Source organism: Rana temporaria, chromosome 4, assembly GCF_905171775.1.
Source record: "Rana temporaria chromosome 4, aRanTem1.1, whole genome shotgun sequence".
NCBI lineage: Eukaryota > Metazoa > Chordata > Amphibia > Anura > Ranidae > Rana > Rana temporaria.
This window is the reverse complement of record NC_053492.1, coordinates 339,032,353-339,047,946: the sequence shown is the minus strand read 5'-3', so window position 1 is coordinate 339,047,946 and position 15,594 is coordinate 339,032,353. Positions and strand designations below refer to the sequence as shown.

General features: G+C 45.2%; 1 protein-coding gene across 1 annotated transcript in view; it reads left to right on the top strand.

The window, feature by feature from the left end:
• The window catches only part of RIOX1 (ribosomal oxygenase 1), a 178,822-nt gene that overhangs the window by 31,080 nt on the left and 132,148 nt on the right, over nucleotides 1-15,594 (top strand). The window contains exon 7 of the mRNA XM_040350758.1: nucleotides 4,460-4,567. Within this exon, the coding sequence (XP_040206692.1) occupies nucleotides 4,460-4,567 (108 nt within the window). The remainder of the gene's footprint in view (nucleotides 1-4,459; nucleotides 4,568-15,594) is intronic.

Genomic DNA, 15,594 nt, shown 5'->3' with positions numbered 1-15,594 from the left:
ACTGGGAAAGGACTAGTCTGTGTGCAGGAGGAGTGATGTCCCTGGGGAAAGACCAAAAAGAGGCTGCAGGCCCAGTGCGCAGAGGCCTGCAAATGCTCTGACTTAGGTTTACCCGGTTAGGGTAAAGGCCGCTGCCTCCCTCGCCTTGGACAGTGAATGCCACTTAAAGCGGAGCTCCACCCTAAAGTGGAACTCCCGCTGATCGGAACCCTCCCCCCCTCCGGTGTCACATTTGACACCTTTTAGAGGGAGGGGGGTGCAGATACCTATCTAAAGACAGGTATTTGCACCCACTTCCGGCCACACAGTCTGCGGGTAGACTGCGGGCAGGACGTCACCTCCCCCCGTTGTGTTCTGGGAACACTCGGCTCCCAGAACACAGCGGAAGCAAGTCAGCACTGCGCATCGCGACTCGCACATGCACCTTAGGGAACCGGCCAGTGAAGCCGGAGCACTTCACTTCCTGGTTCCCTCACAGAGGATTGCGGGGGGGGGGGGGGGGGCAGCAGAGTGACGAGCGATCGATTGACTCCAGGACAGGTAAGTGTGCTGATATTAAAAGTCAGCAGCTGCAGTATTAGTAGCTGCTGGCTTTTAATATTTTTTTTTTTCCATCGGACATCAATTTTAACGGCAGAACTAACCCAGAGAGGACAGTGCCAGCCTGCCACCCACAGCAGGATGCCAGGCAGCCACTCACTCAGCCCACCCACAGCAGGGTGCCAAACACCCACCCATCCACAGCAGGGTGCCAGCCACACACAGCAGGGTGCATGGTGCCAGACAGTTTTAACCCTTCTCTGTAAACTCTTTCAATCTTCAATGCACATGGATGCCGAGAGAAAAAATGTGGTCTGGGACTATTTCTCGTCTCAACCATCCCCAGGAAAAGCAGCAGTGTGCAACACATGCACAAACAAAAATACGTCAAATCTTTGGGCCCATCTAAGAGTTCATCATGTTGAATTATAAAATGCAGCACCGTGAAAACAAACTGAATAACAAAGTGAAACCTCACTATCCCAGACAACAATCGGATATATTTCAGAAAAAAAGCTAAGTGCCTTAATTTGGATGCAAGATCCCAACTGCTTGACAGAGCAATCGGAGATGATGGTTACTGATAACCAGCCATTTACAATAGTGTCCGACTCTGGATTTAAGCGGTTGATGTCCATAGCTAAGCCAAGGAACACACTGAAGAGTGAAAAGTATTACCAAACCGAAATGCTGGTAAAGATTCACCAAAAGGTTGTTGAGAAAGGAAAGACTATGCTGCAACCTAAGATTGCTGCCAAGTCACTCTCATTCACAACTGATTGCTGGTGAGAACCAACAGTCACTGATGAGTCTTGCATGCCACTTCAAGTGATGCAAAAATCCCACACTGTGTTTCTAGGCATGCTTACAGACTGGGCAGTGGCGGTGCGTCCATAAAGGGCGCAGGAACGCCCTCCCCCTCTCTCCTGCACTGCTCTATCACCAATGGATGGATTCATACATTGCATAAATCTATCTATTGTCGCTGCTGCCGCCCCCTATTCAGGTGTCCGGCCCCTTGTTGGGGGCCGGGCATCTGAATTACAGCAGCGGGGGTGTTTTTGGAAGCACCTGAGTAGAGCTGTCGGCTCTAATAGGCGTCACGATTAGAGCCATCGGCTCTAATAGGCTTCCAAATTGGTAAAAAGCGGACGCAATGCTGTGCGTTCGCTGTTTACAGTGTTGTGTTAGGGAAGCCTATCAGGTGTCCAATCATAGCCGAGTATGGGAGAAGACATGGAGGACTCGGAGCGTAGAAGACATCACAGAGATAGGTAAGTGCCGGGCGGGGGGCACACTGGCGGCAATTGATGGGGCACACTGGCGGCAATTGATGGGCACACTGGCAGCAATTGATGGGTACAGTAGCTGCGTTTGGCACAGTGGTGGCAATTTATGGGTACAGTGGCTGCGCTTGATGGGTTTTTTTTTTTCCGTTTGTTTGCTCCCCCCCAAAAAAATTTGAGCACCAGCTGCCACTGAGACTGGGGATTAAACAAAGACTGAGTGATGCTTGTGCTTCAAGACAGTGGCGCAAACATGATGAAAGGAATGAGGCTTACTGAAGTGTCAGACCTCAGTTGCATGGCACACACCCTGCAACTTGTGGTAAATGATGGTCTGTCAAGCCAGAGAGCTTTGATTGATATAATTGGCATGCTGAAGAGGTGCTGCCAAGCAGCGACTGAGGTGCATTCAGGAAGACCTTGGCCTACCCAAAAACAACTTGATTCAAGCTGTTGCAACACAATGGAACTCAACACTTTACATGCTGCAAAGAATGCTGGAACAGAAGAAAGCTCTTGGCATCCATTGAGGATATTCTTGTCCTACTGCTGATCAGAGGAACATTGTAGCCAGTGTCATTGAGACCCTCCTCCCCATAGAGGAAGTGACACTAGAGGTGAGTCATTGTGACCCATCTGTGTCATCTGTCATCCCCATGTGTGAGAGTGCTGAAATGCTTCTTCAAGAGAATGAAGGACCCAACACACGTGGCATGAGAACATTCAGGCAGGTCACGAGGGACAGCCTCACAAAACGCTTTGAGACACATGAAGAGAATAAAAATGTGCTGGCATGTCTTTTTGGATACTCAATACAAAAATTGTGCTTTCTCCTCTGATGTATTGACCAAGGCAAAACAATGGCTGACAGAAGATATTCAACAAGAGGTGCAGGAGGTTCCTGCAGAAAGGTCAAGTCAGGAAGAGCATGTTGCTATTCTGGAAGAGCAGGATGCTTCAAAAACATACAAACGTCAAAGACAATGGGCTGAAGAGAATCTTCATCGTGGTTGAATTGCTGCCATATTCAGCGTTTTATTGGGGCCTCATGCGGAGGAGTCGTCTGAATCTGCATCAATAATTAGCCTGGCTGATGAACTTCATCCCTATTTTGAAGGAACCAGTAATTGACAGAAGAAGTGGTTATCCTCTTCAGTGGTGGAAAGAAAATTAGGCACGCTACAAAAGACTTGCCTCTCATGCTAGAAAATACCTCTGTTCTCTTTCCTCTGTATCAAGTGAGCGTGTTTTTAGTGAAGTGGCAGCAATTTATGAAAAGAACAGAAGCTGTTTAACAGGTGAACATGCTGAAATGTTATGCTTTCTGCACTATAATATTGCTCTACTTAAAGGATCACTAAAGGAATTTTTTTTTTTGCTAAATGGCTTCCTTTACCTTACTGCAGTACTGGTTTCATGTCCTTATTGTTCGTTTTTGATTTGAAGTTGCTGTAATTCTGCTGTGATCTCCACACTTCCTGGTTGTCTGTTTCCTTATAACCACAGTACTGGGAGCTTTTCACGATGGTCTAAGCTGTCATTACTGTGTGTCTAAAACTTAACAGAACCAATCAGATTCATTTTAAAAACAGAACACTGCCCTGGATTTGTTTGTTTTTGTTCTGTGTCTATCTAGTTCACAGGAACATGAAACCAGTTTAAAAGTGAAACTAACCTGCAGACACATTATATGATTGCTTTTTATCTATTTGTAATCATTTTTAAAAGAAATCAGTTAACTTTTATGTCTCTATACCCTGTAAACCATCATTTCAACAAAAAAATTGTTTTCCTTTAGTGACCCTTTAACTGGGAGTATTGAAGAAAGTGTAGTGTCTATTTTTTTGCATTGCGGTAGTGATTTCAATTACATTTTATATCAGTCCAGTGCATTGCAGTTTATAGGTATGCCATTTTTCTATGTTCTGAGATAAGTTATTATATTTCAAGCACTTTATTTTTCCCATTTGATTGCTTTTAGGCCTCGTTCACACCATTGTGCAGACAAAGATGTCAGTTTTTCTGCACACGTTCTTAAAGGGAACAAAAAAAAAACATGGTTCTCTACTCTTCTCTATGTGCCCTGTTCACACCACAACATGCAGATTTTTTTTCTGCGCAGATATGTGCAACTTGTATGCAGTTTTTTGCACAGGAAAAAAAACTGACATGACATGACATCAACATTTGTGGTGAATATAGGGCACATAACTAATATGCATGAAAACTGATGTGAAACTGATGTCTCTGCAAGTGAAATCTGTGTGGTTTTCCCATCAGTTTTCATGCAGGTATGGTGTAAAGAATGAGCCCTTGCTGATTAACATTTTAATAATCATTAACATGTTCGGGTTATACCAGATTTGTGTAGAAAGTTGTGTTGATTTTTCAAAATGTACAGAATATTGTCACCCGATATTGGCTATTGTCCTGAAAAGCCTGTCACTCCTGTGAAATTAGATTTTGCCTGTCTCTCTAAATGTGCATAAGTGCTTTTCAAAGAAACAACTTCAGTATGTTTTTCGTATTGTTACTCAGCAGTATATCTGTGTGATATTCAAAAGTATAATGCACAAAGTTACAAATTATATTTCTTAATATGCCAGTTTGGCTTTTCTTATTTCTTGGTCCAGGTATCTGACCCCTCCTGGCACTCAGGGTTTTGCACCACATTATGATGACATTGAAGCCTTTATAGTTCAGCTGGAAGGCAAGAAGCACTGGAGAGTCTACAGTCCTAGGTTAGTGTTGCTATGTACAGCAAGATTATCCTGGTAATATATTGTTAGTATTTACTTGATTCTGTTTTTTTTTTTTTTTTTTTTAACAGTATGTATGTTTTATACTTCAAATATATGGGTATGTTTTGTCTGTAAAGGGGCTGTGCTGGAAGAACAGTTTATATTAGCATTATTATCTGATAATGAGCGTCAGCAGTGGTGCATTAATGGAGGTGTGTTTTGTGGTCTGCTCTGACAGACAGGCAGCTGCAGCACCCCCAGCTAGTCTGCTGCTTCAGTGACAGCAGGAAATCGGTGAGAGAAAGTTGCCTTCTGTAGTCTGCTCATATGACAGAGTACAGGGAGTCCCCGAGTTGCGAACATCTGACTTGCGAACGACTCCTACGTGAGTCAAAAAGGCGGGCACATTAGACGGAACCTTTTCGTCAACGGAACATCGGAAAATGACGTATCTGCCATTCTGGGCATGCTGTTCCGACTTACGAACATATTCGACTTAAGAACAATGCAGAGGCTGCCTTGAAGTTGCTGCGACTTGAAGACTCACAGATCTGAAGGGTGCTCATTGGAAATCATGGGATACGACTTGTCAGGCGACTTTGCAGTCCCAAGTCGCAGTATGGATTGCACGGGTGTGGAAGTGGCCTTAGGCTGTTGAAGCAGCATAGAGGCTGCATTGGATGCCTAATATACTTGGCTGATCCTGACCATAACTAGTATAGTCCCAGCTGCAGTTGAGCAGGTGCAGGATAGTATACATGTTTCATAATGCTTGCTTGCATAGACGCTTGCTTAAATACAAGCTTGCATAGGCACATGTTTGCAGAGCGGCCCGTCCACCCCATGGTGCCCGACAAGCGGGCGACAACCATCCGCCCAGCATGCACCCCCCCCAAGGCTTGCCGCGTTAGAATGTTTTGCATGGATATGTTGCGTAGACGCAGGTTTTATAAGCATATGTTTTGTATAGAAGTGTGTATGCATGTTGCATAGATATATACATGTTTGCGTGGATGCATGTTTGCATAAACACATTTTATAAACGTATGCTTGCTTATTCCTTGAATGCATGTATTGGGTAAGTGCATGTTTGCATGGACACGCGCTTTTGTATTTTTTTGCCCTAAACACATATTTGCATAAGCACATACCTACATGCTTCCATAAACGCATGCCTCCATAAATGCATATTGCTTAAACGCAGGTTGCCATGTTTTCATATGAACTGCATACATATTTGCTTAGTTGCATCACACTGCATATATATGGGCTTATTTACATTAAACTGTATACATACAGAATCTCACAAAAGTACACCCCTCACATTTATGTAAATATTTTATTACAGTATATCTTTTTCAAGTGACAACACGGAAGAAATTACACTTTTCTACAATGAAAAGTAGTGAGTGTACAGTCTGTACATATCTGCTTTCCCCTCCAAAATAACTCAACACGCAGTTATTAATAACTAAACCATTGGCATCAAAAGTGAGTACACGTCTAAGTGAAAATGTCCAAATTGGGCCCAATTAGCCATTTTCCCTCCCCGGTGTCATGTGACGTGTTAGTGTTACAAGGTCTCAGGTGTGAATGGGGACCAGGTGTCTTCAATTTGGTGTTATCGCTCTCCCTCTCTCATACTGGTCACTGGAAGTTCAACATGGCACCTCATGGCAAAGAACTCTCTCAGGATCTGAAAAAAAGAATTGTTGCTCTAAATAAAGACGGCCTAGGCTATAAGAAGATTGCTAAGACCCTGAAACGGAGCTGCAGCAGGGTAGCCAAGACCATACAGTGGTTTAACAGGACAGTTTCCACTCAGAACAGGCCTCGTCCAGGTCGACCAAATATCCAGCGGTTGGCTGTGGGAAATAGATGTATGAGTGCTGCCAGTATTGCTGCAGAGGTTGAAGGGGTGGGGGCTCAGCCTGTCAGTGCTCAGACCATACGCTGCACACTGCATCTAATTGGTCTGCATGTCTGTCATCCCAGAAGGAAGCCTCTTCTAAAGATGATGCACAAGAAAGCCCGCAAATAGTTTGCTGAAGACAAGTAGACTAAGGACATGGATTACTGGAACCATGTCCTGTGATGCGATGAGACCAAGATAAACGTATTTGATTCAGATGGTGTCAAGCGTGTGTGGCGGCAACCAGGCAAGGAGTACAAAAACAATTGTCTTGCCTACAGTCAAGCATGATAGTGGGAGTGTCATAATCTGGGACTACATAAGTGCTGCCGGCACTGAGCTACAGTTCACTGCCATGAACATGAATGCCAACATGTACTGTGACATACTGAAGCCGAGCATTACCCCCCCCCCCTCCCTTTGGGGACTGGTGCCGCAGGGCAGTATTTCAACATAATGACCCCAAACACACTTCCAATATGACCACTGCCTTGCTAAAGAAGCTAATGGTAAAAAAAGGTGTATGGACTGGCCAAGCATGTCTCCAGACTTAAACCATATTGAGCATCTGTGGTGCATCCTTAAACGGAAGGTGGAGGAGTGAAAGGTCTCGAACATCCACCAGCTCCGTGATGTCGGAGTGGAAGAGGACTCCAGTGGCAACCTGTGAAGCTCTGGTGAACTGCACGCCCAAGAAGGCAGTGCTGGAAAATAATGGTGGCCAGATAAAATATTGACACTTTTGGCTCAATTTGGTCATTTTCACTTAGGGGTGTACTCACTTTTGTTGCCAGCGCTTTAGACATTAATCACTGTGTGTTGAGTTATTTTGAGGGGACAACAAATTCACACTATTATACAAGCTGTACACTCACTACTTTACATTGTAGCAAAGTGTAATTTCTTCAATGTTGTCACATGAAAAGATATAATAAAATGTTTGCAAAATGTGAGGGGTGTACTCATTTTTGTGAGATACTGTATGTGCTTATTTGCCTAGGACTACATACATATGTGCTTATTTGTCTAGGGATACATACATATGTGCTTATTGCCTTGAGCTGCATATGTAGATGCATGAATGGCAAGAATACTTGTATACCTGCTAGTTTGCGTACCTGGGTACCTGCATACTTTCATACCTACTGGGTTGTATAGTAGTAGACCAACATTCATCCAGCTTCATGTGCCGGGTTTTTTCAAACCTCAAAGATTTGGAAAGTCGTCTGTTTTCTTTTTTGTGACCATCCTTTGGGCTGGCCACCGCTTCTGAGGTTTGCAATGCTCATAGTTCCGGTGCTAGACTTGCAAAAGATGCAGGGGGTGTCAATCTTGGTATACTTCAATAACCTTTGCTCAGGAAGCAGTTGGTCCAATATTTTCTTTCGATACATTTTGCAGAAGGAAGCTGTAGCCAGGTCAAAGCACATTCCTTATGTACAGTCCTACTCCAGGTCTTGGTAGAGAATCATTCTCTCTGTCTGGAACTTGAAGATCCAGGCATTGAATTTCCCGGAGTGTTGCGCAGCTAAAGATTGGTGGTTAATGGTTTGGAATGTAGAAAGGCTGAATTCTTCTTTTCAGGTACAGTGGAACCTTGGATTACAAGCATAATCCATTCCAGGAGAATGCTCATAATCCAAAGTACTCACATATCAAAGCGAGTTTCCCAATTAAAGTCGATGGAAACGAAAATAATTAGTTTCGCATTGACTTCAATGTCATGCAATACTGCATGCGACCAGAGGTGAGGGGGGGGCGCCGCAGAGCCTGCCGGAAAGGCCCGAGGACACCTCGGCTGACTTCGACAAACCTTGGAAAGACTCCGTTCCTGAGCCTTGCCGAGGTCAGTCCAGCTGTCCTCGGGCCTTTGTGTGCATTTCCGAACGGCGCAGTTCTGCTCCGGCCCCCCCCCCCCCCCGGGCCAAACGCAAAACTGCACAACACCGCTTTAGCCTGAATCCCGCTCGTTTTGCGAGACAACGCTCGCAAACAGAGTTAGGATTTTTTTAAGATACAGTGCTCGTATTGCGAAACGCTCAGTAACCGTGTTACTCACAATCCAAGGTTCCACTGTGTTGGAAGATAATAACCACTGATGCCAGATTCTCTATTTAATTTGAAGATGGCTACACTTCACTGGACTTGGTCTCCACAGGAGAGTATACTGCCCATAAATATCTTGGAGCTTTTGGCCAGTACGCCTTGCTCTGGATTATGGATTTGATCTTCTTTGTCTTTGCGGAGGCCACTTTTTGAACCAATCGTGAGATTCTGTTTGACCTTTATCTCGGAAGTTGGCTTCTTTGGTGGCTATCACTTCACTAGGTAGAGTGTAAAGCCTCGTACACACGATAGGTTAACCAGAGGACAACGGTCTGAAGGACCGTTGTCATAGGTTAACCTATGAAGCTGACTGATGGTCCATTGTGCCTACACACCATCAGTTAAAAAAACGATTGTGTCAGAACGCGGTGATGTAAAACACGACGACGTGCTGAAAAAAACGAAGTTCAACGCTTCCAAGCATGCGTCGACTTGATTCTGAGTATGCGTGGATTTTTAACCGATGGTTGTGCGTACTAACGATCGGTTTTGACCTATCGGTTAGCAATCCATCGGTTAAATTTTAAAGCAAGTTGGCTTTTTTTTAACTGAAGGTTAAATGACCTATGGGGCCCACACACGATCGGGGTGGGTACGAGGCCTCAGAGTTGGCGGCTTTCATACAAGGAGCCATTCTTGGTCTTGCATTAAGGTGATGCTTCCCCCTCCATTTTTTGTCTAGAGCGGTGTCTCGTTGACAGTGTCTTGCCTTATTTTCTGGTCCTCAGTTGGCAGAGGTAAGATCACTGCATACTCTGGAGGTATTTCAGACAGTGAGAATGACCCTTTTTTTTTGGTAAAAGCGCTCACTACTAGGGGTGTGGGGGTCATCTTGGGCCATCCCCCATCAGGATTTGGTGGCTCAGGATTTTAAGGCCACTACATGGTTTTTTAATACATTCACAGAATTTTACCAGATGAATATCTAAGCCACTGAGTATACTGCTTTAGCCTCAGTATGTTTTGTGCGGCAGAAGCCCTTCTCGGGTGGCAGTTTCTGTGATTGTCTCCCTCCCCTCAAGTGCATTGCTTTAAGACATCCCATATAGTTATGGTTGTTCTGTCATACTTTTCGTCATACTTGCCTATAAAATCCTTTTTTTGGAGTACATCACTGGACAGAGGTCTCGCCCATCTTTTTGGGCATATTCATTGCTTTGCTACATAACTGAGGTCCTTCCTGTGTAGGAGCGTTTATATAGGGGAGGACTTCCTGTTTGACTATCTGCCAGTGTCCATCCACCAGTAGGTGGCATATAACCCATATAGTCATTATTACGGTTGCTCTGTTTCCCATGATGTACTTCAAGAAAAGGATTTTACAGGCAAGTATGATGAAAACATCCAACAATTTTCTGTGTTATTGTTGTACTTGTATGGAACCGGTGAGTCAACAGGCTTTAATGGATAAAAACATTCTGTTTTGACATCAGTTTAACCACTTGCCAACCAGGCCAATTCTGACATTTCTCTCCTACATGTAAAAATCATATTTGTTTTGCTAGAAAGTTACATAGAACCCCCAATCATTGTTTTTTTTTTTTTTTTTTTTTTTTAGCAGAGACCCTAGAGTCAATTTTTCAAACACGTTTGAAGTTTCATGCTTTAAACACAAACGGTAAAGTTAGCCAATTTTTTTTTCATATTGTGAAAGATGAAGTTGCGCCAAATAAATGGATACCTAACATGTCACGCTTCAAAATTGCACACGCTCGTGGAATAGCGCCAAACTTCGGTACTTAAAAATCCCCATAGGTGACGCTTTATTTATTTTTTACTAGCTATACATGTTTTGAGTTGGAGGAGAGGCTCTGACATTTGCCCCAACATCTCACATGTGTGGTTTGAACAGCGTTTTCATATGTGGGCGGGACTTTAAAAAAAAAAAAAGTTTTGTTAATTTTACTTAAATATTTTTAGTGTTGACACTCCTTTTAAAAAAAAAAAAAAAAAAAAAAAAAAAAAAAAGAAAAGAATTGATCGCCTTTCTTCCTAATACAAGGAATGTAAACATCCCTTGTAATAGGAATATGGCATGATCGGTCCTCTATATAGTGAGATATGGGTTCAATAAGACCCCACATCTCGCCTCTAGGCTAGGAAGCCTGAAATAAATAGTAAAAAAATTAATTGAAAAAATCATCTTCCCAGCCAAGGCGGCGCGTTTTTGAAATGCAGAGGCAGGGCGCGACGTCATAACATCGCGCCCAACCTCCGACGATCATAAAGACTCCGGCGACCATCTGGTCCACTGGAAAAATCTATGGTGAACATCCGGCGGATCCGTTCTCCGACTCGCAGATCGAAGAGGTAAGTCGGTAGAAGCACCGGAGGGCGGCGGGAGGGTGGGCTGCCCCTAAGAATGATCAAGTGGCTGACTAGCCTCTGATCGTTCTTTAAGGTGTAGGAAATCGCCGGCTGAAATAGTTGATATCTGAATGATGCCTGTAGCTTCAGGTATCATTTAGATATACCCCCACAAAGTCGAGGATGTCATATGATGGCCAGCCGTCGGCAAGTGGTTAAGTTTCTTCTGACATCATTCAGAATTCATGGCAGGTGCATTTGACTTTAAATAGTTACGTTGCCCAAAATGCACTAGTCCACCAATAAAATACACACACAACACATAACCAGGTCTCAGAATGTTAAGTTTTGAGCTGCTAGCCAGACATTAATAGTTACTCGCCACCAGTTGCCTCACCCGACCCCCCTACCCTGATTCCGCCCCTAAACGTTTCCTCGTAAATTATTTCATGAAATTGCACAACTTTATCAGCACCGCCTCGCCAGTGCCCATCAGCGCAGACTATCACTGCACATGGATCACAGAGAGGAATGTGAAACAGCTTGCATCTGAAACGCTGGCCACTGTCAAAGTCCCCCTACTGGGCTGGCTCCTATGATGGATGTCCACACAACTTAAATTTAAAGTTTTTTGAATACGTGTTTGTAAGTAGAAGGTGATTTGATTTAGCAAAGGCTGCAGCCTCAAGCCCATTGGGTATTTCAGCTACCTCAATTGTGTACAGCAAGATACGTATAGGGGAATCTGGGTTAGGCTGGATTGGGCATAGCCAGATCCCCAACATCTTTGGGTCTATGCAGGTATTTCAACCTCACTCTAGGTACCTTATTGTGCAACAGCAAGTGACTAAAAATAGTTTACTTGAAAAATACTCGGTGGTTTAACCACCAGAGTATTTTGCAGGAAATATAGTAGCTGGGACACAAAAGCATTTAACTAAATGTACTTTTGCCAGCCAATGATATCCAAATTAAAATTTTACCCCTGAAGCGGCTAAGCAGAGGATTTATATTCAGTGGCAGAAATCACACGATCTCCTCCTTTAACCACTTTGCAGCCACGCGATAGACAAAAGACTTCTACAGCGTGACACTCAATTGCCGGGAGGACGTCCTGTTTACTAATTTCCTGCGCGTGCCTGGTGGCCACAATGTCCACCAGGTACCTGCGAATGGCATTTACAGAGCCAGGGACGTGGATCTCTGTGTGTAAACACAGAGATCCACGTCCTGTCAGGGAGAGAGGAGACTGATGGTGTGTCCCTTGTACATGTTTGGGAGCCACATCGCACGACCGTGCAATTTTCATTCAAAGCATGACAGTGCTGAAAGCTGAAAATTGGCCTGGGCAGGAAGGGGGTGAAAATGCCCGGTATTGTAGTGGTTAAACAATCAATGGCAGGTAATCCAGCTATTTCTTATTGGCAACTCTGCACACTTGCTTCCAGGGAAACAAACAACCTCTCAGCTTTTGCTCCAGATTCCAGGGATTTCAGGGCATGTAAATGATAAATAGAGAGACCATAGTGTTCTCTGTATACAAATATTATTTAAAGCCCCCAAAAACAAATCGCGCTTACAGGATAAAAACTAAAACCACATGTAAAATATCCACAGTAGCGCCGCCGTCTTACACACTCACGGTGCCTGGCTAGACATCACATTATCAGCTCCTTCCCTCTAGACGCATATCGGACAATCACAGGCCTTCCTCAGTAGGCCTTTAAACCCAAAGCGCTACATTTATTCACTTTGATAAGTGTACTAGATGCATAATTGTACAGGTCCTGTACAATGGGGTGGGGTGGAAATTAAGGGATTAATGTGCCAGATGTGCATGATAAGGGGGGGGGGGGGGGGAAGGGCTTATATAGGGTTCACCAACAGAAAGGTTGGAGATCTGATGTATAGGACAAGGAGACATAGAAGGTTTAAAAAAAAATCCTAATGTCAGTGATACATCAGCAGCTACTACAAATCCATTAATTTCCCATCTACAACTTACTAAAATGTCTCTCCCTTTTCTGTTGTAAGGGGAATGGGATCTACAATGTAAATAATAGAATGTGATTGACTATCACAGAGACCACATAGTACAGAACTGCTGGATTGGCTTGGTACACTGTGTATGTGTAGCGAGCCATCATATGATGGCTGCTTGGTATCCACTTTAGCGCTCACACCTGTTCACCCCTTATGGACTAGAGCAATAAGCAATAATTTCTGCTATGAGCCTGTTTTATTCTGTGTCAATTTTACTTAGGATAACCACGTAATACAGGGGTCCTCAAACTTTTTAAACAGGGGGCCAGTTCACGGTCCCTCAGACTGATGGGGGGCCGGACTATAGTTTTAAAAAAAAATATGAACCTATGCACACATCTTATTTGAAGTACAAAAAAAACAAGAAAAAAACAATACAATATTTAAAATAAAGAACAATTTTAATCAACATAAACTTATTAGTATTTCACAGACTCCCCTCATCACAGAACCCCTCCCCATCACAGATCCCCCCATCACAGAACCCCCTCCCTTATCACGGAACCCCCCCCCATCACCGATTCCTCTCCATTACAGATCCTCTCCATCAAAGATTCCCCCCGTACTAGGTCCCCCCATCACAAAGCCCCCCAACACAAACTTCTCTCCATTACAAAGCCCCTAATAACAGACTCCCCATCACACAGACCCCCAACACAAAGGGAGGGGAGAGGATAGGACAGAGAAGGAGCAGTCAGGTGGAGGGTAGGACAGAGTGGGAGCAGCCAGGTGGAGGGGAGGACAGGGTGGGAGCAGCCAGGTGGAGGGTAGAATAGAGTTGGAGCAGCCAGGTGGAGGGTAGAATAGAGTTGGAGCAGCCAGGTGGAGGGTAGAATAGAGATGGAGCAGCCAGGTGGAGGGTAGAATAGAGATGGAGCAGCCAGGTGGAGGGTAGAATAGAGTTGGAGCAGCCAGGTGGAGGGTAGAATAGAGTTGGAGCAGCCAGGTGGAGGGTAGAACAGAGTGGGAGCAGCCAGGTGGAGGGTAGAACAGAGTTGGAGCAGCCAGGTGGAGGGTAGAAAAGAGTGGGAGCAGCCAGGTGGAGGGTAGAACAGAGTTGGAGCAGCCAGGTGGAGGGTAGAACAGAGTTGGAGCAGCCAGGTGGAGGGTAGAACAGAGTTGGAGCAGCCAGGTGGAGGGTAGAACAGAGTTGGAGCAGCCAGGTGGAGGGTAGAACAGAGTTGGAGCAGCCAGGTGGAGGGTAGAACAGAGTGGGAGCAGCCAGGTGGAAGGTAGAACAGAGTTGGAGCAGCCAGGTGGAGGGTAGAAAAGAGTGGGAGCAGCCAGGTGGAGGGTAGAACAGAGTGGGAGCAGCCAGGTGGAGGGTAGAACAGAGTTGGAGCAGCCAGGTGGAGGGTAGAACAGAGTTGGAGCAGCCAGGTGGAGGGTAGAACAGAGTTGGAGCAGCCAGGTGGAGGGTAGAACAGAGTTGGAGCAGCCAGGTGGAGGGTAGAACAGAGTTGGAGCAGCCAGGTGGAGGGTAGAACAGAGTTGGAGCAGCCAGGTGGAGGGTAGAACAGAGTTGGAGCAGCCAGGTGGAGGGTAGAATAGAGTTGGAGCAGCCAGGTGGAGGGTAGAAAAGAGTGGGAGCAGCCAGGTGGAGGGTAGAATAGAGTTGGAGCAGCCAGGTGGAGGGTAGAAAAGAGTGGGAGCAGCCAGGTGGAGGGTAGAATAGAGTTGGAGCAGCCAGGTGGAGGGTAGAACAGAGTTGGAGCAGCCAGGTGGAGGGTAGAAAAGAGTGGGAGCAGCCAGGTGGAGGGTAGAATAGAGTTGGAGCAGCCAGGTGGAGGGTAGAACAGAGTTGGAGCAGCCAGGTGGAGGGTAGAACAGAGTTGGAGCAGCCAGGTGGAAGGTAGAACAGAGTTGGAGCAGCCAGGTGGAGGGTAGAACAGAGTTGGAGCAGCCAGGTAGATGGGAGGTAAGTTCTTACCTTGGAGGGTAATAAAAGAATCACTGTCTCCCTCAATGCCTCATGGCATTCCTTCTCCTCTCTTCCTATTCCCCCTCTCACTCGGCATGTTGGGGGCTGAACTCCTCTCAGGGAATCATCATGGGGCCTGCTGGTATCCAGAACTACAATTCCCATAATGCTCTAGTTTCCCAGCTATTGGCTCTGAATGTAGCCAATAGGAGCAGGCATTGTCAGGTGAATTCTCTGCTCAAGGAGGGGGAGGGGTGGAATTCCCCCGCAGCTGCGGCTCTGCCTGTGTCCCTTCTCAGAGCCTGTCAGTTTTGTCGCCACTGCCCTGTCACTAGTTTCAGTCCACGGGCCGGGTAAATCACACTGGCGGGCCGGATACGGCCCGCGGGCCGTAGTTTGAGGACCCCTGACGTAATACATAAATGTGTTTTTTTTGTTTTTGTTTATTAAGGACAAACAAGGCTTTCTTTTTATGAATATTGTCCTGCAACAACTTTTTGTTTCTTCTCAATCCTTAGACAAGTAAACGTAATAAAACGAAACAAAATTCACCTTTTCTTTTTTTGCGCAGTGAATAGTGTTAAATAGTGTTACGTGCATAAGTGTGCATTTTATTCTGTAATTTGTCTTGTTTAACCAGTTCCCGACCCCCGCATGTACATATACGTCCACAATATGGCACGTACAGGCACATGGGCGTACATGTACGTCCTCGCCTATTAGCGGGTGGGGGGTCCG